Source organism: Megalopta genalis, chromosome 2 (assembly GCF_051020955.1).
Source record: "Megalopta genalis isolate 19385.01 chromosome 2, iyMegGena1_principal, whole genome shotgun sequence".
Classification (NCBI taxonomy): domain Eukaryota; kingdom Metazoa; phylum Arthropoda; class Insecta; order Hymenoptera; family Halictidae; genus Megalopta; species Megalopta genalis.
In genome coordinates this window covers 12,382,658-12,404,313 of record NC_135014.1, presented here as the reverse complement: position 1 = coordinate 12,404,313, position 21,656 = coordinate 12,382,658, and the positions used below count along the sequence as shown (strand labels likewise).

General features: G+C 42.6%; 2 protein-coding genes and 1 long non-coding RNA gene across 5 annotated transcripts in view; 2 read left to right on the top strand and 1 right to left on the bottom strand.

Annotated features, from left to right (window-relative positions):
* The first annotated feature begins 56 nt into the window (after positions 1-56).
* Positions 57-5,219, top strand: FIG4 (polyphosphoinositide phosphatase FIG4). 2 transcript variants are annotated; one of them, XM_033482173.2, is made up of 14 exons: positions 57-271; positions 383-608; positions 1,030-1,194; positions 1,804-2,185; positions 2,285-2,528; positions 2,615-2,810; positions 2,876-3,074; positions 3,136-3,705; positions 3,771-3,883; positions 3,955-4,195; positions 4,258-4,467; positions 4,596-4,778; positions 4,859-5,027; positions 5,098-5,219. In XM_033482173.2, exons 1-14 carry the CDS (start codon positions 188-190, stop codon positions 5,185-5,187), a joined length of 3,072 nt encoding a protein of 1,023 aa, XP_033338064.2. In that variant the 5' UTR covers positions 57-187; the 3' UTR covers positions 5,188-5,219. The 2 variants fall into 2 exon arrangements, with proteins under 2 accessions (XP_033338064.2, XP_033338065.2); XM_033482174.2 differs by lacking the exon at positions 1,030-1,194 and having other exon boundaries at positions 58-271.
* Positions 5,220-5,319: 100 nt separating this feature from the next.
* RpL40 (ribosomal protein L40) lies at positions 5,320-6,466 on the bottom strand. The gene is made up of 3 exons (XM_033482175.2): positions 6,310-6,466; positions 5,715-5,914; positions 5,320-5,603 (listed from the first exon to the last, which is right to left on the bottom strand). Exons 2-3 carry the CDS (start codon positions 5,902-5,904, stop codon positions 5,407-5,409), a joined length of 387 nt encoding a protein of 128 aa, XP_033338066.1. The 5' UTR covers positions 5,905-5,914; positions 6,310-6,466; the 3' UTR covers positions 5,320-5,406.
* The window catches only part of LOC117227164 (uncharacterized), a 251,767-nt gene continuing 236,097 nt past the window's right edge, over positions 5,987-21,656 (top strand). For both annotated transcript variants that reach the window (XR_013032635.1, XR_013032634.1), the window contains exons 1-2: positions 5,987-6,448; positions 6,689-6,767. This is a non-coding gene — a long non-coding RNA (uncharacterized LOC117227164). The remainder of the gene's footprint in view (positions 6,449-6,688; positions 6,768-21,656) is intronic.

Genomic DNA, 21,656 nt, shown 5'->3' with positions numbered 1-21,656 from the left:
CTGATTAATCTTAGATATAGATAAAGTTTTTACTTGTTACCACCAGGTGGCTGTAGCGTTTATCAGTCTGCTACAAGGCATAAGATGCAACATATTGCATTTGTCAACATCAATTGAATTGTTATGTGTAAAACTAAATTACAGGAAGAACCTATAATTGTTGGATGTCAGAGATAATTCATTAAAAATGGATGATAATTCAGCTCCAGTTACTGTGTTCCACCCTATTATCTCTTCAATACAAAAGATTGCACTTTATGAAACAAAATCAGTAAGATTACTATGCATATAATCAATTATTTATATGATACTAGAAGATTAAATAAACAATAAATCATTGATATTAAATGTTTTTAACAATATAATTTAATTCATTTCACAGAGATTTTACTTGATGGGATCAAACAACACTTTAACTCGTTTCAGAGTATTAAAGATAGATCGTATGGAATCGAAAGAATTAATTGTTGTAGATGATAAAAGAGAATACACTCAGGATGAAATAAAAGATCTTGTAAAAATGATAGATATGGGAAACCGTACACGCAGTGGACAAAGAAATAATGTTGGTGGAGTTGCAAGAGCTGTTTCAGCTTTTGGTATTGTCGGTAAGAAACTGAAATTTCCTTGCAATGTTTCCATTCATTACAATCTCTTTGAGCATGTTCGTGCTTTTATTATATATGCTATTTCCACATTTTAATTATCTTTTGCATTTGCATACACATATGCAAATTGTAAACAGTACACAATTTTATATATATATATATATATATATATATATATATATATATATATATATATATATATATATATAAATACATATTTCATTAATTTATTAGCATAGGATTTTTCCCCCAAATTCGAGATACACAATTTTGCATGCTGTTCACTGTTTCACTGCATGTAAAATGTACTCCAGCATTAGATACAAAACATCCCATATTTTCAATAACATTAAAATGATGGTATTGGTAAAATCATTAAAAGAAACTTGCATTGCTTATTTATATTTGCTTGCTAACAAAGGCAGCAATTACAAAGAATCTACACCTGATAACGGTGTGTCAGAAGAGTCTGAGCACCAAGAATCTCAAAAGCCGCTGCACAAACCGACTCAAACTAAATTTACCTGGAAAACAATGTGGCAGAGAGACAGTTTTCCTCGACTAGTGCCAGCTTTCGGCCTTCTTGGTAAGGGCTATTGAGCTTAATATTCAAACAACTAACATTTTATATGGAGTACCTCCAATAAGAAGTCACATGGTTCAATTCTTTGAAAGGGTACATGTTAATGTTCATTCGCAAAATTATAATTTATTCAACTCTATAAAATTTGTATAACAAGAAAATTTTTGTAATAAAAGCATGGCTTTAATATGCTAATGGTCATACACTGTAATATTTTTATAAGAAATGATTCAGTCGAAAATTGAATTTTTTAAATCATTATAATATATATTTTTTGTTCTCCGTATTAAGAACACAAATATTCCACATGTGTAATATAATGCAAGTCATGTACAGAGTGCAGCGGATATCGTAGTATTATCGACGCGAATCTACGTGCAGAAATAAGCAGAAAATTTATTTTCATGTTTTTTCACATAGAATCGTTTTCGTTTTATTTACGGCTCCACTCTGTGCATTTTAGCATGGTATAACATAATTATTGCACGTGATTTTATTTGCAAATATGGCCTTAAGCATGTTATATGAACTGTGCGTTAGATATATGTATCAAAACATATTTCTTCATCAACCGCTTAGGATTGTTTTAAATCGTTAATAATTTTGCAATAGGTTTTGTGCGTTTTTTGGAGGGGTACTATATAATCCTGGTAACCAAACGACGCAGAGTCGCCGTAATCGGACATCACACGATCTATAAGATCGAGGACACCTCGATGATCTATATACCGAATGACACCGTGCGTGTTTTCCACCCCGACGAACAAAGATACGTAAAAATGTTCCAAAGCATTGATCTGCGCAGCAACTTTTATTTCAGTTATTCCTACGACCTAACGCACACTTTGCAGTACAATATGTGCACTCCAAAGCATATTAAATCGAATATGCCAAATGATTCTGATAATGTTTCAAATCAAACGAAAAACGACGATGTCGAAGATGCGGAGGACTTTTTTAATATGTGGGCGGTTCGAAAGAATTATAATATTAGGTGTGTAACTGAATTGACATATTATCTATCGCAAGGTTTTTCTGATTCACAAGAGACCAAAATCTAATTCAAGAATTGACTTACAATTATTTTTAACAGCACAGATAAATACGTTGATTACGGTATAAGAAATAATCCACACCGCCGATTTGTTTGGAACTCACACCTTCTGATGCCAGTCGAGAAAGATTTGCATCGAGACTGGATTTTGTACATCATACACGGTTTTATTGGACAATCGAATGTTAGTATTTTTGGGAGATCCATGTACGTAACCGTGATTGCCAGAAGAAGTAACAAATATGCGGGCACCAGATTTTTGAAACGCGGTGCAAACTTTGATGTAAGTTCAGTTGCATTCGTTTCTTTAAACGCCATTTTGGTCTAATAAATCTAATTATCTAAATAAAATAAAATTTGTTATTTAAGGGGGATGTTGCCAACGAAGTGGAAACAGAACAAATCGTTCACGATTCCGGGGTGAGTGCTTTGAGCAAGGGTCGATATAGCTCTTTCGTTCAAATGAGAGGGTCGGTTCCTGGCCACTGGAGCCAAGATGTTAGCAAAATTGTTCCTAAGCCCACTATCGCTTGTGATTTGGCTGACCCTTATGTAGAAACTGCAGGTAAATCATGGCTAAGGTTAAGTATAAAATGTGAACGATATTTAATTGAAAATTAACAATTACAGGTGCACATTTCAATCAACTCTTGAAGAGATACGGTTCCCCAATAATAATCCTCAACCTCGTTAAAAAACGAGAGAAGAAGAAGCACGAAAGTACGCTAAGCGAAGAACTATGCATGGCTGTGAAGTATTTAAATCAGTTTTTACCCCTGGAACACCATATCCAATACATAAGCTTCGATATGGCTCGAATGAATAAAAGGTATAGTATATACTTAGGTACTAAAAAAGATTTATACTTAAAAGAGAATTAATCTTTTTAGGAAAAGGGTCAACGTCATGACTCGCCTAGCAAACATAGCATACAATGCAGTTTTAAAAACCGGCATTTTCCAGTCCCAAAAATCGTATTACAGTCAACAAAATTTATTTTCGCCGCAATCTAATAAGAAAGTAAATAAAATAAATTCGAGCACGTTTTCGTCAGTTAGCTCTTATAATATTCGAAGTCCTATGGATTCAGCACCTGATAGTGTTACTAGTTCTTCTATGAATTATAGTACTGACTCTAAATCGGCTATGGACCGTAGTGCAGAATTAAATCAAATAGAAAATAAAGTAAGACAATGTTTCGGCCGTAAAGGCATGTTGCAAACTGGTATTATTAGAACAAATTGCGTCGACTGTTTGGATCGTACAAACACCGCACAATTTGCTATAGGAAAATGTGCCTTGGGATTCCAATTGTGTGCTCTAGGAGTGTTAGAGTCTCCAAAATTGGAATTCGACTCTGATTGTGTGAGAATGCTGGAGGAATTGTATGAGGATCACGGAGATACATTAGCATTGCAATACGGTGGTTCTCAGTTAGTGCATAGGATAAAGACATACAGGTAAAACCAATCTTAAATTAGATATACGAATCAAATTCTCAAGAAAATGTTGTACCGTTATTTAGGAAGACTGCTCCATGGACTAGTCAGGGTAACGACATTATGCAGACTTTGAGCAGATATTATAGTAACACATTCAGTGATCAAGAAAAACAACATACAATCAATTTATTCCTAGGTAAATTAATGTATTCATAAGAATTCGCGTATGGTAGGATTGATTAAAATAAGTGGAAATAAATTGGACAGGATTGTTCATACCTGAGGAAGGGAAGCCGCCTATTTGGGAGCTTGTTACCGATTACTATCTTCATCATAAACCGGCATGTCAATACACTCGCAGAATAAAGCTGTTAACACAGTGGTGGGATACCAACGTGTTAAAGTGTCTTCCTTACGCATTGAATGAAGTAACAAAGGCCTGTACAGAAATAATACAAGTACAGAATTCGGTAGAGGAGATGATTGATGTTTACTATGATTTCCATAGGTATTGTAAACATTTTGTCACATTAAAATGTTCATGTCAAATACAAAAAAGAATTTCTACAGGCCTTATGAACTGTCCGCGATCTCTGAGGTATACGCTTATAAAATTAGTCATTCTGTAAGAGATTTCATGCCGCAATGTACAACAAACTTTAGTCCGTTTGCGGTTCGAGTACGAAGAAGAAGAGGAGAAATTGATAATAAAAATCTAAACATGAAGAATCCGTCCATGACTGGACAGAGTAGCACTAGTAGCACCATTTCCAGTGCAAGGTATTGTTAATTTGACATTCCGGTTCACATAGAGTAACAATTAAAATGATGAAATGTTACGAGAAAAGAATATATTTTCTTAAATAAGCTCTGAAAGATAATAATAATGAGATCTATTTAATTCATAGTTCTACTGAGGATTCTAGTTCAGACGACGACGATAGCCATCAGCATACTAATGATTCTCAATTGATATCTTCCAAAGAAAGTTCGGAATTGATATCGTTTGAATCATTGTTCCCGTCTATGAAAGAAGTATACGGTACTCAGCCAGACTATCCTAAGAGGAACGATGTAGTATTATATAAGAAGTAAGCGACTAAAATATGGTTTCTCATTTTGTAAATATGGATTTTATGTGCCTATAAAATTTCTTTTTATATCTTTATAGATTTGTACTAATTGCACGGAATGCAACATATCCTTTGGACAATACTAAATTACGATCGAAACTGATGCAACAGGCATCATTTCTAGAGACTACAACACCTGTAATCGCGCTTCCCGAGGTGAAGGAATGTAGCATAAGTATATACGAACAATATGTTAACAGAGCTAGCGTGAGTACATGAATCTTAAATATTAATTAATCATTGTATCTTGATTTAATATTGTGTTTCTATTACACAGGCTGGTGGATCAATACCAAGTCCCAATGATATGAACTTATATGAGAGTTATGCCAAACAGCTGTATAAACCATCAATATGTACAAATTGACTAAGTTCTATAATAAAATAAAAAAGTTGTAATATTTATTTTTTAAATAAAAACCTGATCCTAAAATAAACATACATGTTCTTTATAATGTACTTCGTACTAGTTAGTACAGAAACATTTTATAGAACCATGTCGATTTTTTATACGTTTTTTATTCAAATATTTTTATGAGGTACATAAACTTGCCAAATATGCAAGCAGAGCTCTGTGGTATACTGTCTACTTCAGCTTCTTTTTGGGACGAATATTATTTGTGTGGCCACACTTCTTTTTACGACAGTTGGTAGCACGTGGATGCAAGCGAGCGTAACACTTTCTGCAAATCATCTTGTCACAGTTGTATTTCTGGGCAAGAATACGAAGTGTAGGCTCAATGACACCTCCTCGAAGTCTGAGCACAAGATGCAAAGTGGATTCTGTCGAATAGATACAAATTACACAGTATTGTAGATACATGATATAGCTCAGATCCATGGGGACACATGTACATATAAATAAATAAATTACAAATTAATAAAATCACATACCTTTCTGAATGTTGTAATCAGAAAGAGTGCGACCATCCTCTAATTGTTTTCCGGCAAAAATCAGACGCTGCTGATCTGGAGGAATTCCCTCCTTATCCTGGATCTTCGCTTTCACATTTTCGATGGTATCTGACGCCTCTACTTCGAGGGTGATGGTTTTACCCGTAAGGGTCTTCACGAAGATCTGCATCGTGGCTTGACTAAATTATAACAAAGAAACCGTTAAGAATATCCCAAAAATAATGGTAACATAAAAAGGTCACGTTGTCAATGCACCTGCCAGTCGGTAGATTTTGCAATCAGTTTAACACGTTTCTAGTTTTATGGGTGGACTTGATTGATTCTATCGTTTAACTTTAAAAAAGTGTGATAACACAACTGGAAATTTTCACCGACATTGCGTTGACGAACGTGTTCTAGCAACGTATCGTGTCGCGATTGTTTTTGAAGACCATTTGTTTAACCATTCAACTGATTGACATTATTGAATAGGAGAATCGATTAAAGAGCGACAAATGGAACGTCTTCACAGTATCATGGTAACGAAAACGTCTTAAATTAATTAAAAATATGGAAAAAAATATTGGACACTCACCGTTCTGAAAACGTGCTTGCCGCAGAAACTCAGCCTAAAAGAAACTGTGGGGGCAGCACTACAGCTTCCGTTATCGAAAAAACGGAAGTAGTGCTGCCACCTGGCAGCCATCATGGAAGTTCGAGGTCGAATTTGAGTGGTGAGTTCTGCGCATTCCTCTCACTTTTTATCTATTTTTTTGTTAATTTAGGATTTTACACTCCTTAAATTCTATAGCATCTTAATTATTAAGCTTTTCTGCATAGACCGTAATAATTATTTCTGGTTAACACTAGATATTTGTAGAGTTATATTGAAAATTCGATTACCGTCCATTGAGCGACGCAATTTGAATAATCTCAACTATTACAAAATGCTTAATTCTTTCATCTTATTTCAGGGAAATGTGCTATGGAGGACCCAAACTGCAGATGAAGTAGAGAACTCGTTGCTTTTGATGCAGACCACAACAAATCTTGGTAATGTTAAATAATACTTCGATTGTAACCTTCTCTTATAAATTTTAATGATTGCTAATATGGCGGGCCGCTCGAAGCGCCACTGACTAATATTTAATTTTCCGTCGTAATTTCTCGGAGTTTCTTTCTGTTATTATATCTTAATATTGATGTATAATTGTGAATAACTGTTTTTGTACAACTTTTATACATAGAATTTTAGAATTGCTAAGTAATTCTTTAGGGTATAAGCGAGAATGATTAGTTTTAGAAATTAATACAAGAGGAAAATAGAGTTTCGAGCTGGTGGACTTTAGGAGGAGTCCATTAGTTCTTTCTAGAATTAAGAAACTATTATTTTAGGAAATGTCAGGATTTGTAAGTAATATTATATGAGAAAGAAATATATATTTTTAATATATTTGAGCTAGTGGGCTTTGGGAGGAGTCCATTAGTTCTTTCTAGAATTAAGAAACTATTATTTTAGGAAATGTCAGGACTTGTAAGTAATATTGTATGAGAAAGAAATATATATTTTTAATATATTTGAGCTAGTGGGCTTTGGAAGGAGTCCACTAGTTATTTCTAGAATTAGAAAACTATTATTTTAGGAAGTATCAAGACTTGTTAGTAATGTTGTACGAGAGTGAAATATATTTTTAATATATTTGAGCTAGTAGGCTTTGGGAGGAGTCTACTAGTTCTTTTTAGAATTAGAAAACTATTATTTTAGAAAATATCAAGACTTGTTAGTAATGTTGTACGAGAGTGAAATATATTTTTAATATATTTGAGCTAGTAGGCTTTGGGAGGAGTCTATTAGTTCTCTTTAGAATTACTATTATTTTAGAAATAGCTTTTTTAGGACATTTTAGAAGAACTATGTTACCTGTACCGCAATAAATATCTCAGGCAATTAAAGGAACTCTTAGACAATTAAACAAAAATAGAGATTCGGATGAAGATCCGTAATCCAGCGGCTACTTTTCACCCACTTCGATGTACTAAGCGTGTCATTAATAAGATAACTAGCCAAACAGTTTTGTCGAAGCAGTCTTCACGCCGTAATACTAAAGTAGGTTCAACGCAGAGTACAAAGTGGCAAGAGGTGGTAAGTGAGAACTGCTCGCGGTGGTATTGCTCGACTACCAAGAGCCCCGGTGTATGATGTATTAAGGACGGTCGTTCTTATTGCGTGGCGGTTACGGCCACGGAATTACGATTTTGAGTTATTTCGGCGTATCTCGCCCAGGATACGTTCGTAATTTCGTATTTGTGGAAACGCCGGGATGCTTGTGTACAGGTATATCCGAAGCGTATTGCGGGGAAACGCGCGTTACATCCGATGTACAGCTTCCTCGAGAACACGAAGGTTCTGCGCCTCGGGCCACGGCGATATGCAAATTTCAGTAGTAACCCTTAAACTTTACACTCTGACCTAGATGCTCACCTGCCTAAAGGCCTCGCAATTAAACGTGTTTTACAGCTTCCTGTGCAGGAGCAGCCGCACCGCGCAGCCCGGCGACGCTCGCCGATTTATTAATTAATCTTAATTGGCCGACTCGATTCCGATCGGTACATATTTCATATCGTAATTGGAGCATCAGCCACGAATCTTTTCGGGAACGTCCCATTAGCTGCGGAAACACCGATAACAGCGTGGTGTTTGTAGGCCGTAGGGCAGGTGTAAGTTAGATTGCCAGGTGCACTATGTTTCGCGTAGCGAAACCACGCCTACTTAGAGCACTTTGTTCTATGGGAACGACGTAGTTCGGCAATGCTAAGTGCTAAGTTCAGATTAATTATTATAGTTGAAATATTTGATCAGATGGATCCGAGAGAGTGGCGGCAGACCGAAGCAGAGGCAATCCTTAGGAATTAGTATCAGGATGACCATAGTACCTTGGAAACTTCTAGGGCATTTTACCGCGTGTTGTCACAGTAAGCAGAAGACATTTTCTTTTTTTTCTTTCATCGAAAAGAGATAACGTTACTTATTGTCTTTGAATTCTAGGATCCGGATAGCTCATATTCGCCTTATACCGTGGATCAAGGCTGGATAAGCCATCGTCCAGGTTTAATTCTGTCTCAGTAGGTGCTAAAACATCGCACAGACTCTCCGAGCCGATGGTGTCCTATTTGCTAAGATCTCGCAGACGGAATAGCGGCGGCAGGGAGCGAGGAGAAAGTTAGTCACGATTTCGGATGTCGGGGACGGTGGCCGGATAGCACGAATGATTCGTTGAATTTCGTCCGCGGGAATATCCGAGTTATACCGGGCGATCTCTCGCGGGTATACGTCCCCGAGAATGCGTTCCATAAACTCGAATGAGTTTCGCGATACTTTGAAGAGGTATAGGAAGTTTTATGATACTCCGACGGCTCCGGATGCCTTTGCATTCGTTGAACGTGAATCCCTGTATATCACCTAAGTCGCGAGGCGGCGCGTTACATGTAAGGAGGTAGATAAAAGGAAATACGGGAAACGCGGGAGGAGAGGGGGCCCGAGAGAAGGATGCGTAAAACGTGTCATAAATTTCGGCGGCGGTGTGCGCCGGCTACGCTATGAAAACCGCTGACACGGCTCGATCCGCGTATTTACGTTTAACGCGTCAGCGAGCAACACTTGTTGGCGAGTGTATGATGCCTCCCTTTTGCCAGCGGGGGCTCGTAATCGGAACGGGGACCTACCCCTTTCGGTCTAAACTGGTCCGCGATCGATGATAGAAAACGGGGAACCGGTTGGTCTTCGCTCAAAGTTTCGCTGAATGTTGCGGCGACCAAAGTACAATTTGCAGTCTTGCCGACAATTCGTAGACGCATCTGCGGAATGGTAAAATCCTTAGAACGTGGACTCGGATATTTAGATACGTCTGTGGAAAGCGATTCTCTTGCGTACAAAAATGTATTTCACGCGTCTGTCGCTTCGGATGCGATAGTTGAGGTTCGATAAGTTGGAATAAATTTGTCAGTGAATGTGCAACGATAATAACGTCGTATATTCAACAATTTAAGCGATTGTGAGTAATTGTGGATGATCATATGATGCTCACTGTTCAGAAGGTGTTAGAATAATAATTTGTTTAATGTGAATAATTAGACGTAATTGATTATATTACTATATAATTATATTAACTTAATGTATAATTGCATTAATTTAATATATAATTATATTGATATATAATTCATTATCCGTGAATAATGTGAATAATGAGAAAGAGGAAATAGCAGTTTCGCTACAGTAAATTGGCGAGATATTAAAGGGCATTGTACTCTATTTTATCCCCGCTCTCATTGGCCGCACTGCGCCGTCGTCCCGCGATTGGTCGCGCTACGCGTAGGCGTGGCCAGGGACGCGCCGCTACAGAGGGAACTTGGATCGCAGAGTTTCTTTCGCTGTTAATGGAAACGTCTCGATTCTCAATTCGTTTGCATCGATCTCGGCACGGAACCGAGTTATCGAGCCGGAATAAAGTTAGCCGCGGAGTCTCAAGGCTATTGTGGGAATTGAACGGTAACTGGATTTAGCCTCGGATGGACCAGGGAACGCGAATCGCCGCGTTTCGGGCCCGAACCAACGTTGATATGGATATTTGATGGGCTTGTCAACGTTGCATCGGGAACAATGACACAGCTCCGCCGTAAATAACGAGCAGCGCGCACTTCGTCTGTAATTTCGTTCAACAAAGAATCGATCGTCGAGAGAGAGAGAGAGAGAGAGAGAGAGAGAGAGAGGGGGTGGGGGGAGAGGGAGAGGTGCCGAGACCGTGAGAGAATCGCGCGATTCAATTATAATGTTACGCAACTTCCGGCTCGTTTGCCTACAAACGGACAGCGCTAGAAATTAATCGGGTTGCGTCTGCTGCTTTGAACGACGGCCGATGGAATTTGATCGACCCTGGCGCGATATTGGAATGAAACGCGTTGCCGATGCATTTGTATCGTTGCATTCTACAATCTAGAAACAGTCCGAGAGGGTCGATCAAAATTTTGAGCTAGAATTAAGTCGAGCAAGATCAGTGGCTCTCTCGGAGTTTCTTGCGTATGCTGCTGTATGTCAGTCCGCAAAATTTCATCGATCCGCGGCTACTCTTTGCGACGAGCGATTCGGTACAAACGTGATCCTGCGTCGCCTAAAAATGGAAAGAGACCGGGCCGGATTTAGAAAAGTCATATCGATCACGTCTCCTAAATTCCGCCCCTTTCCTCCTCTTCCAAGCACAGTTCCGCCTTGCCGTTAATATTATCCGTAGAAGCCGCAAATCGTGGTATTCATCATCATTGTTCACGGCGTTTTATCGCGCGTTTCGCGAGCACAGCGACCATGAATCGACGCAAGAAGTTTCGTTAAAAACGTGAACGTCGAGGCGAACACCTCGCTCGACAGCCTCGTCCGCCGTAAAGATCGCGCGCGGAACCCGCTCGAAATCGGCTGTAACCGTAAATGGCTGCTCTGCCAGAAGAAATTGTTACAATGCCCGCAGTTTAGAGCGCGAAATTCCGGGCACTTTTGTTCGCACGATGTACCGCTAGCCTTTCGCGATACCCCGTCGACGATGCGAGACGGTGTCCTGTTAATTTGTTTGCGAACGCGCGCAGAGCGCGCGTGGGCGCGCGGAGCCCCGCGACGACTGTTTTACAGCGTATTGAAAGCGAGCGGAATAATGTCCGCGTTGAAACACTATAAATTTACGAGCACGCGGCCGCCACCGCCGCTCTCGAATCCCCTATTGTGCGTCCGTCGACGAGCGACGTTCGCGACGAGCTCGGCCCCTTTTATTTTTCGCTCGGACGCTTTATTCGCCCCGCGGAGAAGAGAGGAGAGCACACGCACCGGCCGCGGGTGTCGTCGTTTTTTAGCGGCGACGTTACCCCGCCATTGGCCGCTATGACACTCGCGCGGAGCAACCCGGTTGCCCATTTGCGGAGCACTCGTGCTCCCGGTGTCCGGTCCCGATTTCCATTTACACAGGCCGCCGCGCGACACTCTTACCCTTAAACGGTCCAATTAAACGCGCCCCGAACCGTGTAACTATCTCCGGGAATTTCGGGGCCGATATCGCGGCCGGGTAACGCGCCGCGAACGCAATATCCGTCCCGGCGATGGTTTTCGACGACCGTGGGACCGAGCCGGAACACGACAGCCACGGAAAGTTCCCTCCAGGTAAACCGTCGCTGACGGGCAACCCGCGCCGGCATCGTCCCGGATTCGTCGGAATAGTTAATAAATTTGACAAGGATCGCGTGCAGGTATCACCCCGGGCGGACTAACCGCGCGGAACGTTAACGGGAACACGCCGATTATTTCCGGCCTGTATCCGAACGGAACACTCGTTTCCGGCGGATTATTAGCCGGATTGCTTCGTTGTAGTCTCGCTGTTTATCGTCCGCGCGAGCTGGCGAAGCGCGATCGCCGAAAATCGGTTGATCGGCATTGAAGGTGGATACGAAGTGTCACAATTTTTCTGCACGCGAGAAGTGAAATTGAGGTCGTCTTTTGGCTCGTTGTAAATACAATAGGGAGAAAACGGGTGGTCGACGACGTCGTTTAATAATAGTGTCAGATATTGGTATCGTCGATTGATACATTGATTTAATCGATGCGATCGGTTTTATGCATTGGGAATTTGTGGTATAGGCGAAATAGCGAAAGTATTGGAGTATTATTTTTTTACTGGGCCATATTTCTCGTTGACATAATTAACCCCTTGTCGTAAAATTTTTTAGTAATAACTTATTTAGTACAGATGTTATTCTGTCCTTTAAAATTGGAATAAAATTCTAATCTCTCGTCATCGATATTTTTAAGCGTTCGAGTAAATTAGGCACACGATAAGCATTAGTTTTCTTTCTCTTCTAAGAAATTAGTGCGATCGAAAAATTTCCAATCGCAGTAACTGCGATGAAAATGAGAAATCGAGAGGTTTAATTATTATCATTATTACTATTACTATTATATATTTATTTATATACTTATTTATATTTATTTTATTTATATAAATAAATATAAATATAAATAAATATAAATGTAAATATATATAAATATAAATATAAATAAATATAAATGTAAATATATATAAATATAAACATAAATAAATATAAATGTAAATATATATATAAATATGAATATTTATTATATTTATACATTTATATTTTACGTCTCTATTAAAATAGGTATAATATAATGAATGCAACACAAAAACTAGAAGGAGATAAGGCTTCCTAACGGTGGGGGTTCACTGGACCCCCGCGCGTGCACTGCCGGTTCGAGATGATCAAGAAAGTTGCAATCGCGAAGTGCTGCTTCGAAATCACGGGCCCGTGCGACGTAACGTTATTCTTAGAGTGCTGTTAGATGCATGTGGCCTCCAGCCGAAGACGAAGAGTAGCTACCACGCTGCTCCGACCGGTTTCTCTGCACCGTACAGTCACTCTCCGACAGAGATACCAACCGGACATCGGGAACGATGGCGCCGTGCAGGCCCTGGCATAGTCAGCGTCCCTCGAATTCTCTCGATACATCATTCTTTCAATTTCGTAACAAAAAGCACGTCCGAAAAGAAGATCCTGCGAGGAACACACTAGTCATTTTGAAACAGAAAACTTGCTTTCGTAAGCATTTAAATTGATCGAAGATGTAGATGATCGGATAACGGAGTTGTTACAGTGAATTCTCTGCAATTGTCTTGTGAGCTTGTAAACAAAAATGGACAATTTGGGAATAGGAGATGCGATTATTCGAGCCTCGCGGCTCTTTTTTGTAGTCGTTGACAATCAGCGACTCCTTTTCCCAAATTATTCATTTTTTATTACGAGCTGAAGGATAATGGGACGTAATTTACTGTACTTAGGTACAGCGCTAATTACTCATCGATTTCTATAATAAATCGTGATGCATGCAGGGTAGTTCAAGCGATCGAGAATTATCACACCGAAATTCTGTGCCGAAACTTAACGCTAGCACTGCATTCGTTAACCCTCGATTTTTGCCCTCCTCTTCCCCGTAAAATAGAACAGTCGCTTGCCGCCAAAAATTGCTCAAATCAGTATAATAATTAGTAGTAGCAGTATCAGTATAGTACAGTAAATTTTATTGGCGCTTCACGTTGCAGTAAATCGAGCGAGCATTATAATAAGTAAACAGCGGATCTTCGTGAAAAATAAAAATCGGGCGCGTCGACCGTAAGAAAGAGAAGTTGAACGAAATTGTTTTCCTACTTCGCACACTTTCGATAAGTTTCGGATAACGTGAGAACGTTCTTGGGTACTTTCAACGTCTTCATTGTTCGGTGCTTCGCCTTCGGTCGATTGCAGCACAAGTCTCGTACGAAGTCTGAATAAACGCAGCGTGTCTCGGGTGCACGGTTGCACTAGCGTTGGCTAACTTCGAATTGCACATCGTAGGCAAATAAATGATTATCTTCGGCCGAGAGCGGCGACCCGGCGCGGTCGCATCGTGCAACAACAAGCGCGAGAACTGGTATCGAGTAATGTGGGTGGTAGTTGCTCGAGGACAGATAAAAAGTAAAAGTCGGTCGACGATTTCGAGCGGCGAGGATCGCTGGATCGGCTGAACAAGCAAAATACGAATGGCGGGGTGTATATCCTCGGGTCGGCGAACGAGGGCCGAGAGGGTGGCAGGACGAACGGGGGACGGGGGAGGGGGCAAGTTTGATGGAAAAGTTTTATCTGGGATCGCGACGGCGTTTCATACTCATTTTGTGGTCCTTTTATCGGAGCCGGGGACGCGCGGGCAGGGGGCGCGCCCCGAGTTATTACTATTAGAAGGTGGGCGGACGAGGAACGAAGAATTACATTTTGGCCTCTGTAAGTAAGCAAATATAAATTTTACGGAAGCGTCGATAAAATTCTGAAAGTTCGTCAGTTTCTTATCGGCGGCCGGCTCGCCGAGCGGCGTTTTACGTTGCTTGCGCACCGCGTTATCTCGACAATGCTCCGCGGATACCTGTGGAACGTGGACAAGCTGGAACGATCTGACTCAGAAAATTGTTTCAGGCTACGCGGCCTCGGAATCGCTACGACTATCCGACAGATCTCCTCGGATTAACCATTTCGGCAGAAGCTGTCCGTGGGAGTTTTCTTTTTTTAAACTAGCGTATCGAGTATTTCGATCTCAGAGTTGGCGGATTTGTTAACAAATGTTTGGAGAATACGACCTAATTTTTCCAAGAAATAATAACAATTTTCTTCGAAGTTACATTCTCCAATCGATAAGTTTCTATTCGAGGTCGAAATCAAATTGGCTGATCTGATTCTTTGTATCAACCCTCTGGTTACAGGCTGTCTTTGGGAATTTTTTTAAAAGAACGCGACCGAGTATTTCGATCCTACAGTTGGCAGATTAATTAACAAATGTTCGAAGAGTACACCCTAATTTTTCCAAGCAATAACAACAATTTTCTTCGAAGTTATACATTCTCCAAACAATAATTAAATTGACTGATCTGATTCTCTGCATCAACCCTCTGTCTTTGGGAATTTTTTTAAAAGAACGCGACCGAGTATTTCGATTCTACAGTTGGCAGATTAATTAACAAATGTTCGAAGAGTACACCCTAATTTTTCCAAGCAATAACAACAATTTTCTTCGAAGTTACATTCTTCAAACAATAATTAAATTGATTGATCTGATTCTCTGCATCAACCCTCTGTATTTGGGAATTTTTTTAAAAGAACGCGACCGAGTATAATTTTTCCAAGCAACAGCAACAATTTTCTTCGATCTTGCATGCTTTGATCACGAAGCACCGATTCGTGGCGGCAATTAAACCGCGCCAATTAAATTGCACTTCCGATTGCCCTCTTCCAATCGACCTCTCGCGAGAACAGAGAAGAAGAACTCGAACCGAAGAAGCAAAAGAGGGCGCACAAAGGTTGCCAAGGAACGTTAGGCAGCTTGTCCACCCTCGTAATCGATGATTCGACTTCTCGATCCTCTCGGAAAAATCGTGACCCGGGCCCCGGCCGGTCAAAGTGTTGCGAAAAAGTTCTCTGCAGTTTCGAACGAGTTCGGCCCTCGAGTTTCGACGCCGATTTCCAGGCCGTGTATCGCGGCCTTTGCAGTTTAATGGTCTCGGTAAATTGAACGGGCTTTTCCATTTATTAGTTTCGCTCGGGGGATAAACTCGGTCCGCGCCGTCCGCGCGATAAGGACGGACCACGTTAGCCGGGCTGATAGGGCGAGCAAACGATACTGAACGCCGATTAATTATAATCAAATCGCCGCCGTTACTTTGCCGAAACTGCGCTCAGGGAGCTACGCGCGCGGGGGGAGGGGAAGGGCCGCGCCTTTTCCGGGAGAATCGACGTCCGAGTTGTGGAAACTGTTCGATCGAAATTGATCCCAGCGATTTATCAGCTTCAATGAAACGTGCGAAGCCTTAAATTAATTGTTAGAAACTGGATAATCAACCCTCTCGCGGCGGTAGCTGCGTTCATTTTGTGACCCGGAGTAGTTAAATCGTTCGCTCGATTACCCAATTCACGGCAATTTAGTAAAATATATTGCTGTCGCGTTAGAAACGACAAAAGGGCGAATCAGTTTGCGAGGAATATCTTTAAAAATGTTTTGAAAAATTGCCGAATAAAACTCGGAATTGTCATAAACGTCGTCGACGGCACAGTTGTGAAAATGGCCCGTCATTCGAGGCTTGAATGGTACAATATTTAGACTGCGGATTTTTATACAAAATAAAAATAGCGTTACTATGTTAATTGTACAATGTCACGAACAGCTGTGAAAAAAGAAGGGGTTGTAAATTAAATAGCGTTAATTGTAAGAAATACAACACAGTCGAAAATGCTTTTCTCCGTTGACAATAGCGACGAGTTAAAAATACCGCCGTAAATGCACGAAATCCGCAGTCTTAATTGTCACTCGTTAATCCGGGAAAAAAGACAGAAAACGAAGACGATGCGACACAGGCACAGAATCGGCGCGACGCAGTCGTCAACGCGGTGCAATAAACGCGCTTTCCAGAATCTATTTTGGCCGGACGATTGAACGATCCTCCGGTGACACCGACCGGCCACGATTTTCCGAGGCCTTGGAATTAATTCGCGGCCCGAGACATCTCGGCAGAGCTCGGAATCGGGGGCCGAGGATGCGGCAGAACGTATAGATATATATATACACGAACGCGTCGGCGGTCGTTCCGCGATAAAACGCGCGTGGATTCCGCGCGGATTTTCGGCCGTGCGATGAATTTATTGCGCTCCGGGTGCACGCGTCGCTGTTATTGGTTCGCCGGTACGTGTTCCCGTATGGGAACGAGTCGCGATGCACCGGATGGCATATTTTTTCCCCTCCGCACAGGAGGAAGACATTGGGACCGAGATTGGCGAGGGGACGGGGGGCGGGAGGAACGGGGGTTGATGGCGCGCGTCATACGTACGTGCATGCTGGAGGTCGAGGGTGGGAGCTAGGGGATGGGGAGGGGCGGCGCAGTTTCGAATGCGGTAGGTGCAACCGTGCAGGTAGGACACGCAATGCAGTTTCGTGGAAATTAGGTCAGTGAGTTTTCGGGCTAGACGGAGACAGTGGGAGAGGAAGAGGCGGGAGACGGAGGAAAGAGGGAGAAGCTAGAGCCGCGGAGGGCTGGCAGAAAAGAGAGAGCGAGAATAAGAGGGACAGAGAGACGGAGATAGCGAGAGAGCGAGAATAAAGAGGAGGGAGAGGGATGACGAAACGAACGCGTAACTAGAGGGGCGCTAGACCGGGGTTAGAGGTTGTCGTCATCGTCGTGGGTGGGGTGGAGGGTTGCCACCGAGATATCGTGGATCAGACCGCGCCGGGAGAGGGACACCGTGCCACTCGGAGCCACGGCTGGGAAAAAAGAGGGACCAGGGGGAGAGAGTAAATGTATGTAAATTAAACGTCCCTCGACTTTATTTAGCGCGAGAGTTTAAAGGAGCTCTGGCTGCCCTCTCGCTGAATAAGAAACTCCCTCGGCGTGTACCCGCCACGAGAAAGAGATGCATGCGTGGCTCGTACTTTACCGCCCGAGAAATACGCTCCTTGCTCGAGCTGTCTCGGTTGTCAGAAGTAACGGGCTGTTCGTAAAATGAAATGCATAGGTGATAGGGGATGATGCTGGCTTGAGCCGCGCCTTTCTAAAATCGCTTTTATTAGACATTATGGGAAGAAAACGGGTCCGGAGTACGTCGACGAAACACGGACGATGTTTACTCCATCGTCGGAATTGATTCTCGCAAAATTATTATTATTATTATTATATCATTGTATTTTTACATTTTTCAATGAAAGCGAAACGATGAGAGATAACAATGGGTGCATTATCCATTTTTCTAATCGGTCTTCGGTACGCAAGGTGTATTACTTGAAGTAATAATTTCCATTTTAAACCTCTGTAATTTTTGATTTTATAACTAACTTCCCGTAGCAATTCGATAAATAAATAAGTAAATAATTTGGTTCTCCGAGGACAATGGACCTAAAATAGTTCGTGGAATCTTTGTTCGAGGAAGGGTCGAGTCTCGATTCGTGTTGGGTAACGAAAAATGCAGCGGAGTCTGCAGAGGCTGAGGGCAAGCTGTTCGAACGGTGATACTCGCGAGAAGATTATTATGCCGTAATTAACGTGCCGTGACGGTGAATGGCGCGAGTGCCATTCGGATCCGGTGCGAAACGGATAAAACGGTCCCTTCTTCCTTTGATTCGTGAAACCAGGCCGGAAGCCGGCGGTCGCGCACCCGTTTCCGGTCGAAAACCACGGCACCTGACTCCCGCGTTATTTCATCTTTCACAGCGTGAATGGCCGTTCCATTCTGCCGCCTCGTTTTCATGCCGATCACGATGGCATTGTAATGGATCGACGGGCAAGCTCATGCCCGCCGCGGTTCCGGAACGTTTAAAAATTTCTAAAGATCGCCGGTTAATCAGCGAGCACCGAAGAAAACCGCCGGGCCGAAAAATGGTGCCGAATTCAGTGTCCAGATTCTTCGATTTTTTTCGGAACGTTCCTCTCGTTCATTTTAGATCGACGTTAGCTTGTCTTGAAAGGGACACTCGCGGCTTTAATTCGGAACCAAGAATGTTCGAAAATTCCCACTGGAAGGTAACTCGAAATAGCTGCGAAGTTTCCCTACAAAATTGAGGTATTTTTCTTTAAAAAGAAAGAATCGAGATTTCTCGATTATTCGAAATGGCCACGTAACTCTTTTTACATTAAAATTAGCCTGTCTCGGAGAGGATTCTTCAAGCTTTAATTCAAGCTAACATGATAAGTGATGATAAAAATACTTGAACTCGCTTGGAACTGTCCTGTAAAAACGGGTCCATTTTTCTTCGAATAATAGGTCGATATTCCTCGATATTTAAAAAACGATCACGCCACTATTTTCGCATCCGAAAATTTACCCTGTCTTAAAGCGGACGCTTCAAGCTTCAATTCGAGCTAAATAATGTCTAATAATTCCCCCTGGAAGGTAACTTAAAATCTTATCGAATTCTTCCTCGAAACAACCCCATTTTTCCCTTATCCAGCGAATCAGAATTTTCATTTCGGTCGACCTACTTCCCCCCGCCCCTCAGCCTTCTCTTTTAAATACCGGTCATTAAGGAGAACTCTACTATCGTCTGTTATTTCGTTCATGCCCGTTTTGCTTGGTTAATAAACATTTCCCATAGAAAACGCGCCCCGACGAACATCGGCGGTTATTCTCCGGCGGGAGCCCGCGCCGAGCGGAATTCGTTCTTCCCATCGGCAAGGGATTATGCTTCGAAAAAAAAAAGAACCAGCCGGTCGCCTCTGGAAACTTCGCCGACGCGAAATAACATCCCAAGCACCGGGGATTCACTTTGGCCAGTTTATCGCTGGAACCTGCACAGTTTCTTTTGATCCCGCAGTTTCGGCGTTGCGTCGGGTTACGAGGCAAATCTTCGGGTTAGATGGGGCAACGGGGTATTTCCACGATTGCGCCGGGTATTCTTTCTTTGTGCAGTCAAGTGGATACAGCCCAAGCAGTCAGACAAATCGGCATTGTTGCCGGCTACCTGGGATCCGTCGGTTCTCCCTCCGCTTCGAGCCGTTCGATTCGCCTTAGACCGTTCACCGCGGGGTCGCATTGGATTTATTTCCCCCCGCGGTTCCATTACGATATTGCTTTTATTATGAACTATCGGCCGCGCCGCTCCTCCCTTAATCTATGCGTCGCTGCGGCCTCGCCGGCTCGGTTTGTCGAGGTATACCTGCGTCACCCTTCAACCCGTTCCGGTCCCGCGGCGCTGTTTGAGCAGCAATTGACCCGGGTCCCCGTATTATTGCGTCCCCCCACTGTCCCCTTCCCCGCGCTCGCCTCCGCCGCACCGAAGAAAATATTTACAAGAACCGGTCGCCTAAGTTTAATCGAATCACGATCACAATTGAAGCGGCGCTCTGCGAAGGGAAAATTGCTCGAGTTCGACTCGTTGTAACTTTCCGAAGAGAAGAATCTGATAAGAAGCGGCCCGAGCTCATTTCGCAGCTCGAAGTTTCCATCCGCGGCGGGCTTCTTTTCTTCCCGATAATACAAGCTCGGTAAACAGCGACGATCCACTCTTTCCCAAGCGTCGAGAGATGCATCCCGGCGGGGTCTAGACGTTTCGAATTTTACGGGATCCTCGCGGGGCGGCTCGAAACTTCGCCGGGCCTGTCGCAATTCGATCGCGGGGGTGTGGAACAGTTGTAGCCGCGTCGGCCCCTGCACTCTGCGCCGCGGCTCGTTGCAGCGCCCGGTGCGCGCCGCGCGAGCCTGTGTGCACACAGGCATGTGCACGCGTGTTCCCCGTCTTGTCCCGAGCACGCCTCTTCGTACCTTATTAGGCGTCGCCCGCCGCGAACATTGTCTACGCTCGTGCACTCGCCAAATTGGGTCGGTCGACGTAATGGAACGCGTATAGGAAGTACAACGCCGCGTACACAACCTGCACACGACTTCCGACCGATCCGATTATTTCCTCGATTCGACGGAAAGCGACGGCCTTGTCGGCGTAAAACGCCGGCGACAAATTTTCTCTCGTTGCGCGGAAAAAATGTCGACCCTTCGCGGACGCGTTCCTCATTTTGTCACGGATCATCGTCCGCTGATCGATGCACATATACTGTTTTTATAAAAACGCCAATTTATTTGAACTTCGTATAATTTATATTATACTTCGATATATTTTGTTTTATTGTATTGTAATAGAATATTGTGTTGTAAAAGAAAAGATCTGAAACCAGCCGCGGCAAGAGGCGGTTAACGACGAAGAAATTTCTCCGAAATAGATCGTGTGCAAGGAGTTCAAGGAACAATTTTATATGCTTGATTTTAGGGTGTCCCTAAATCATGGTATTTCTGGGAAGTGGCGGGTTTCTGAGGTCATTTGAAGTAACTTTTTCCTTTGCGAAAATGCAATTCGCGGTTTCATTTACGAGTTATTCGCGAAAAACACTGACCAATCTGAGAGAGAGTGCGGCTGACGCTCCGATTCACGGCCAATGCCGCGTCGCGCCGGCTGGCTGACGCAGTGGGAGTGGTCGCGAGAGCGGTGCGTCAGTCACACGCGATTTCTCATTGGTCAGCGTTTTTCGTTAATAACTCGTAAACGAAGCCGCGGATTGCATTTTCGCTTAGGAAAAAGTTGCTTGCAATGACCTCAAGAACCCTCCATTTCTCGGAGGTGCCATAACTTTCGACAATTTGCACAATTAACTGTCCATTTATGTGCGCAATCTGAGCGTCAATTAGGGAGAATTTACAGCATTCCCTTCGTTTCTCGGAGTGTATCCACAATTCCAACGTAACCGAACCGAGGAAGCCGTTCGAGTGACATTTTAGCGCGGCTTCCCGCGTTCTTTTTTCCCTTGTAAATTTTCGAGGAATAGGAAAGTACCACGGGGAGCGTCA

What these genes read in the sequence shown, in the direction of transcription:
- FIG4 (XM_033482173.2), top strand. Translation starts at nt 188, where the DNA reads ATGGATGATAATTCAGCTCCAGTTACTGTGTTCCACCCTATTATCTCT. An exon ending in CCCTTATGTAGAAACTGCAG is followed by an intron (nt 2,811 to 2,875) that starts GTAAATCATGGC and finishes TAACAATTACAG; the next exon opens with GTGCACATTTCAATCAACTC. An exon ending in CATAGGATAAAGACATACAG is followed by an intron (nt 3,706 to 3,770) that starts GTAAAACCAATC and finishes ACCGTTATTTAG; the next exon opens with GAAGACTGCTCCATGGACTA.
- RpL40 (XM_033482175.2), bottom strand. Translation starts at nt 5,904, where the DNA reads ATGCAGATCTTCGTGAAGACCCTTACGGGTAAAACCATCACCCTCGAA. An exon ending in TGATTACAACATTCAGAAAG is followed by an intron (nt 5,604 to 5,714) that starts GTATGTGATTTT and finishes TCTATTCGACAG; the next exon opens with AATCCACTTTGCATCTTGTG.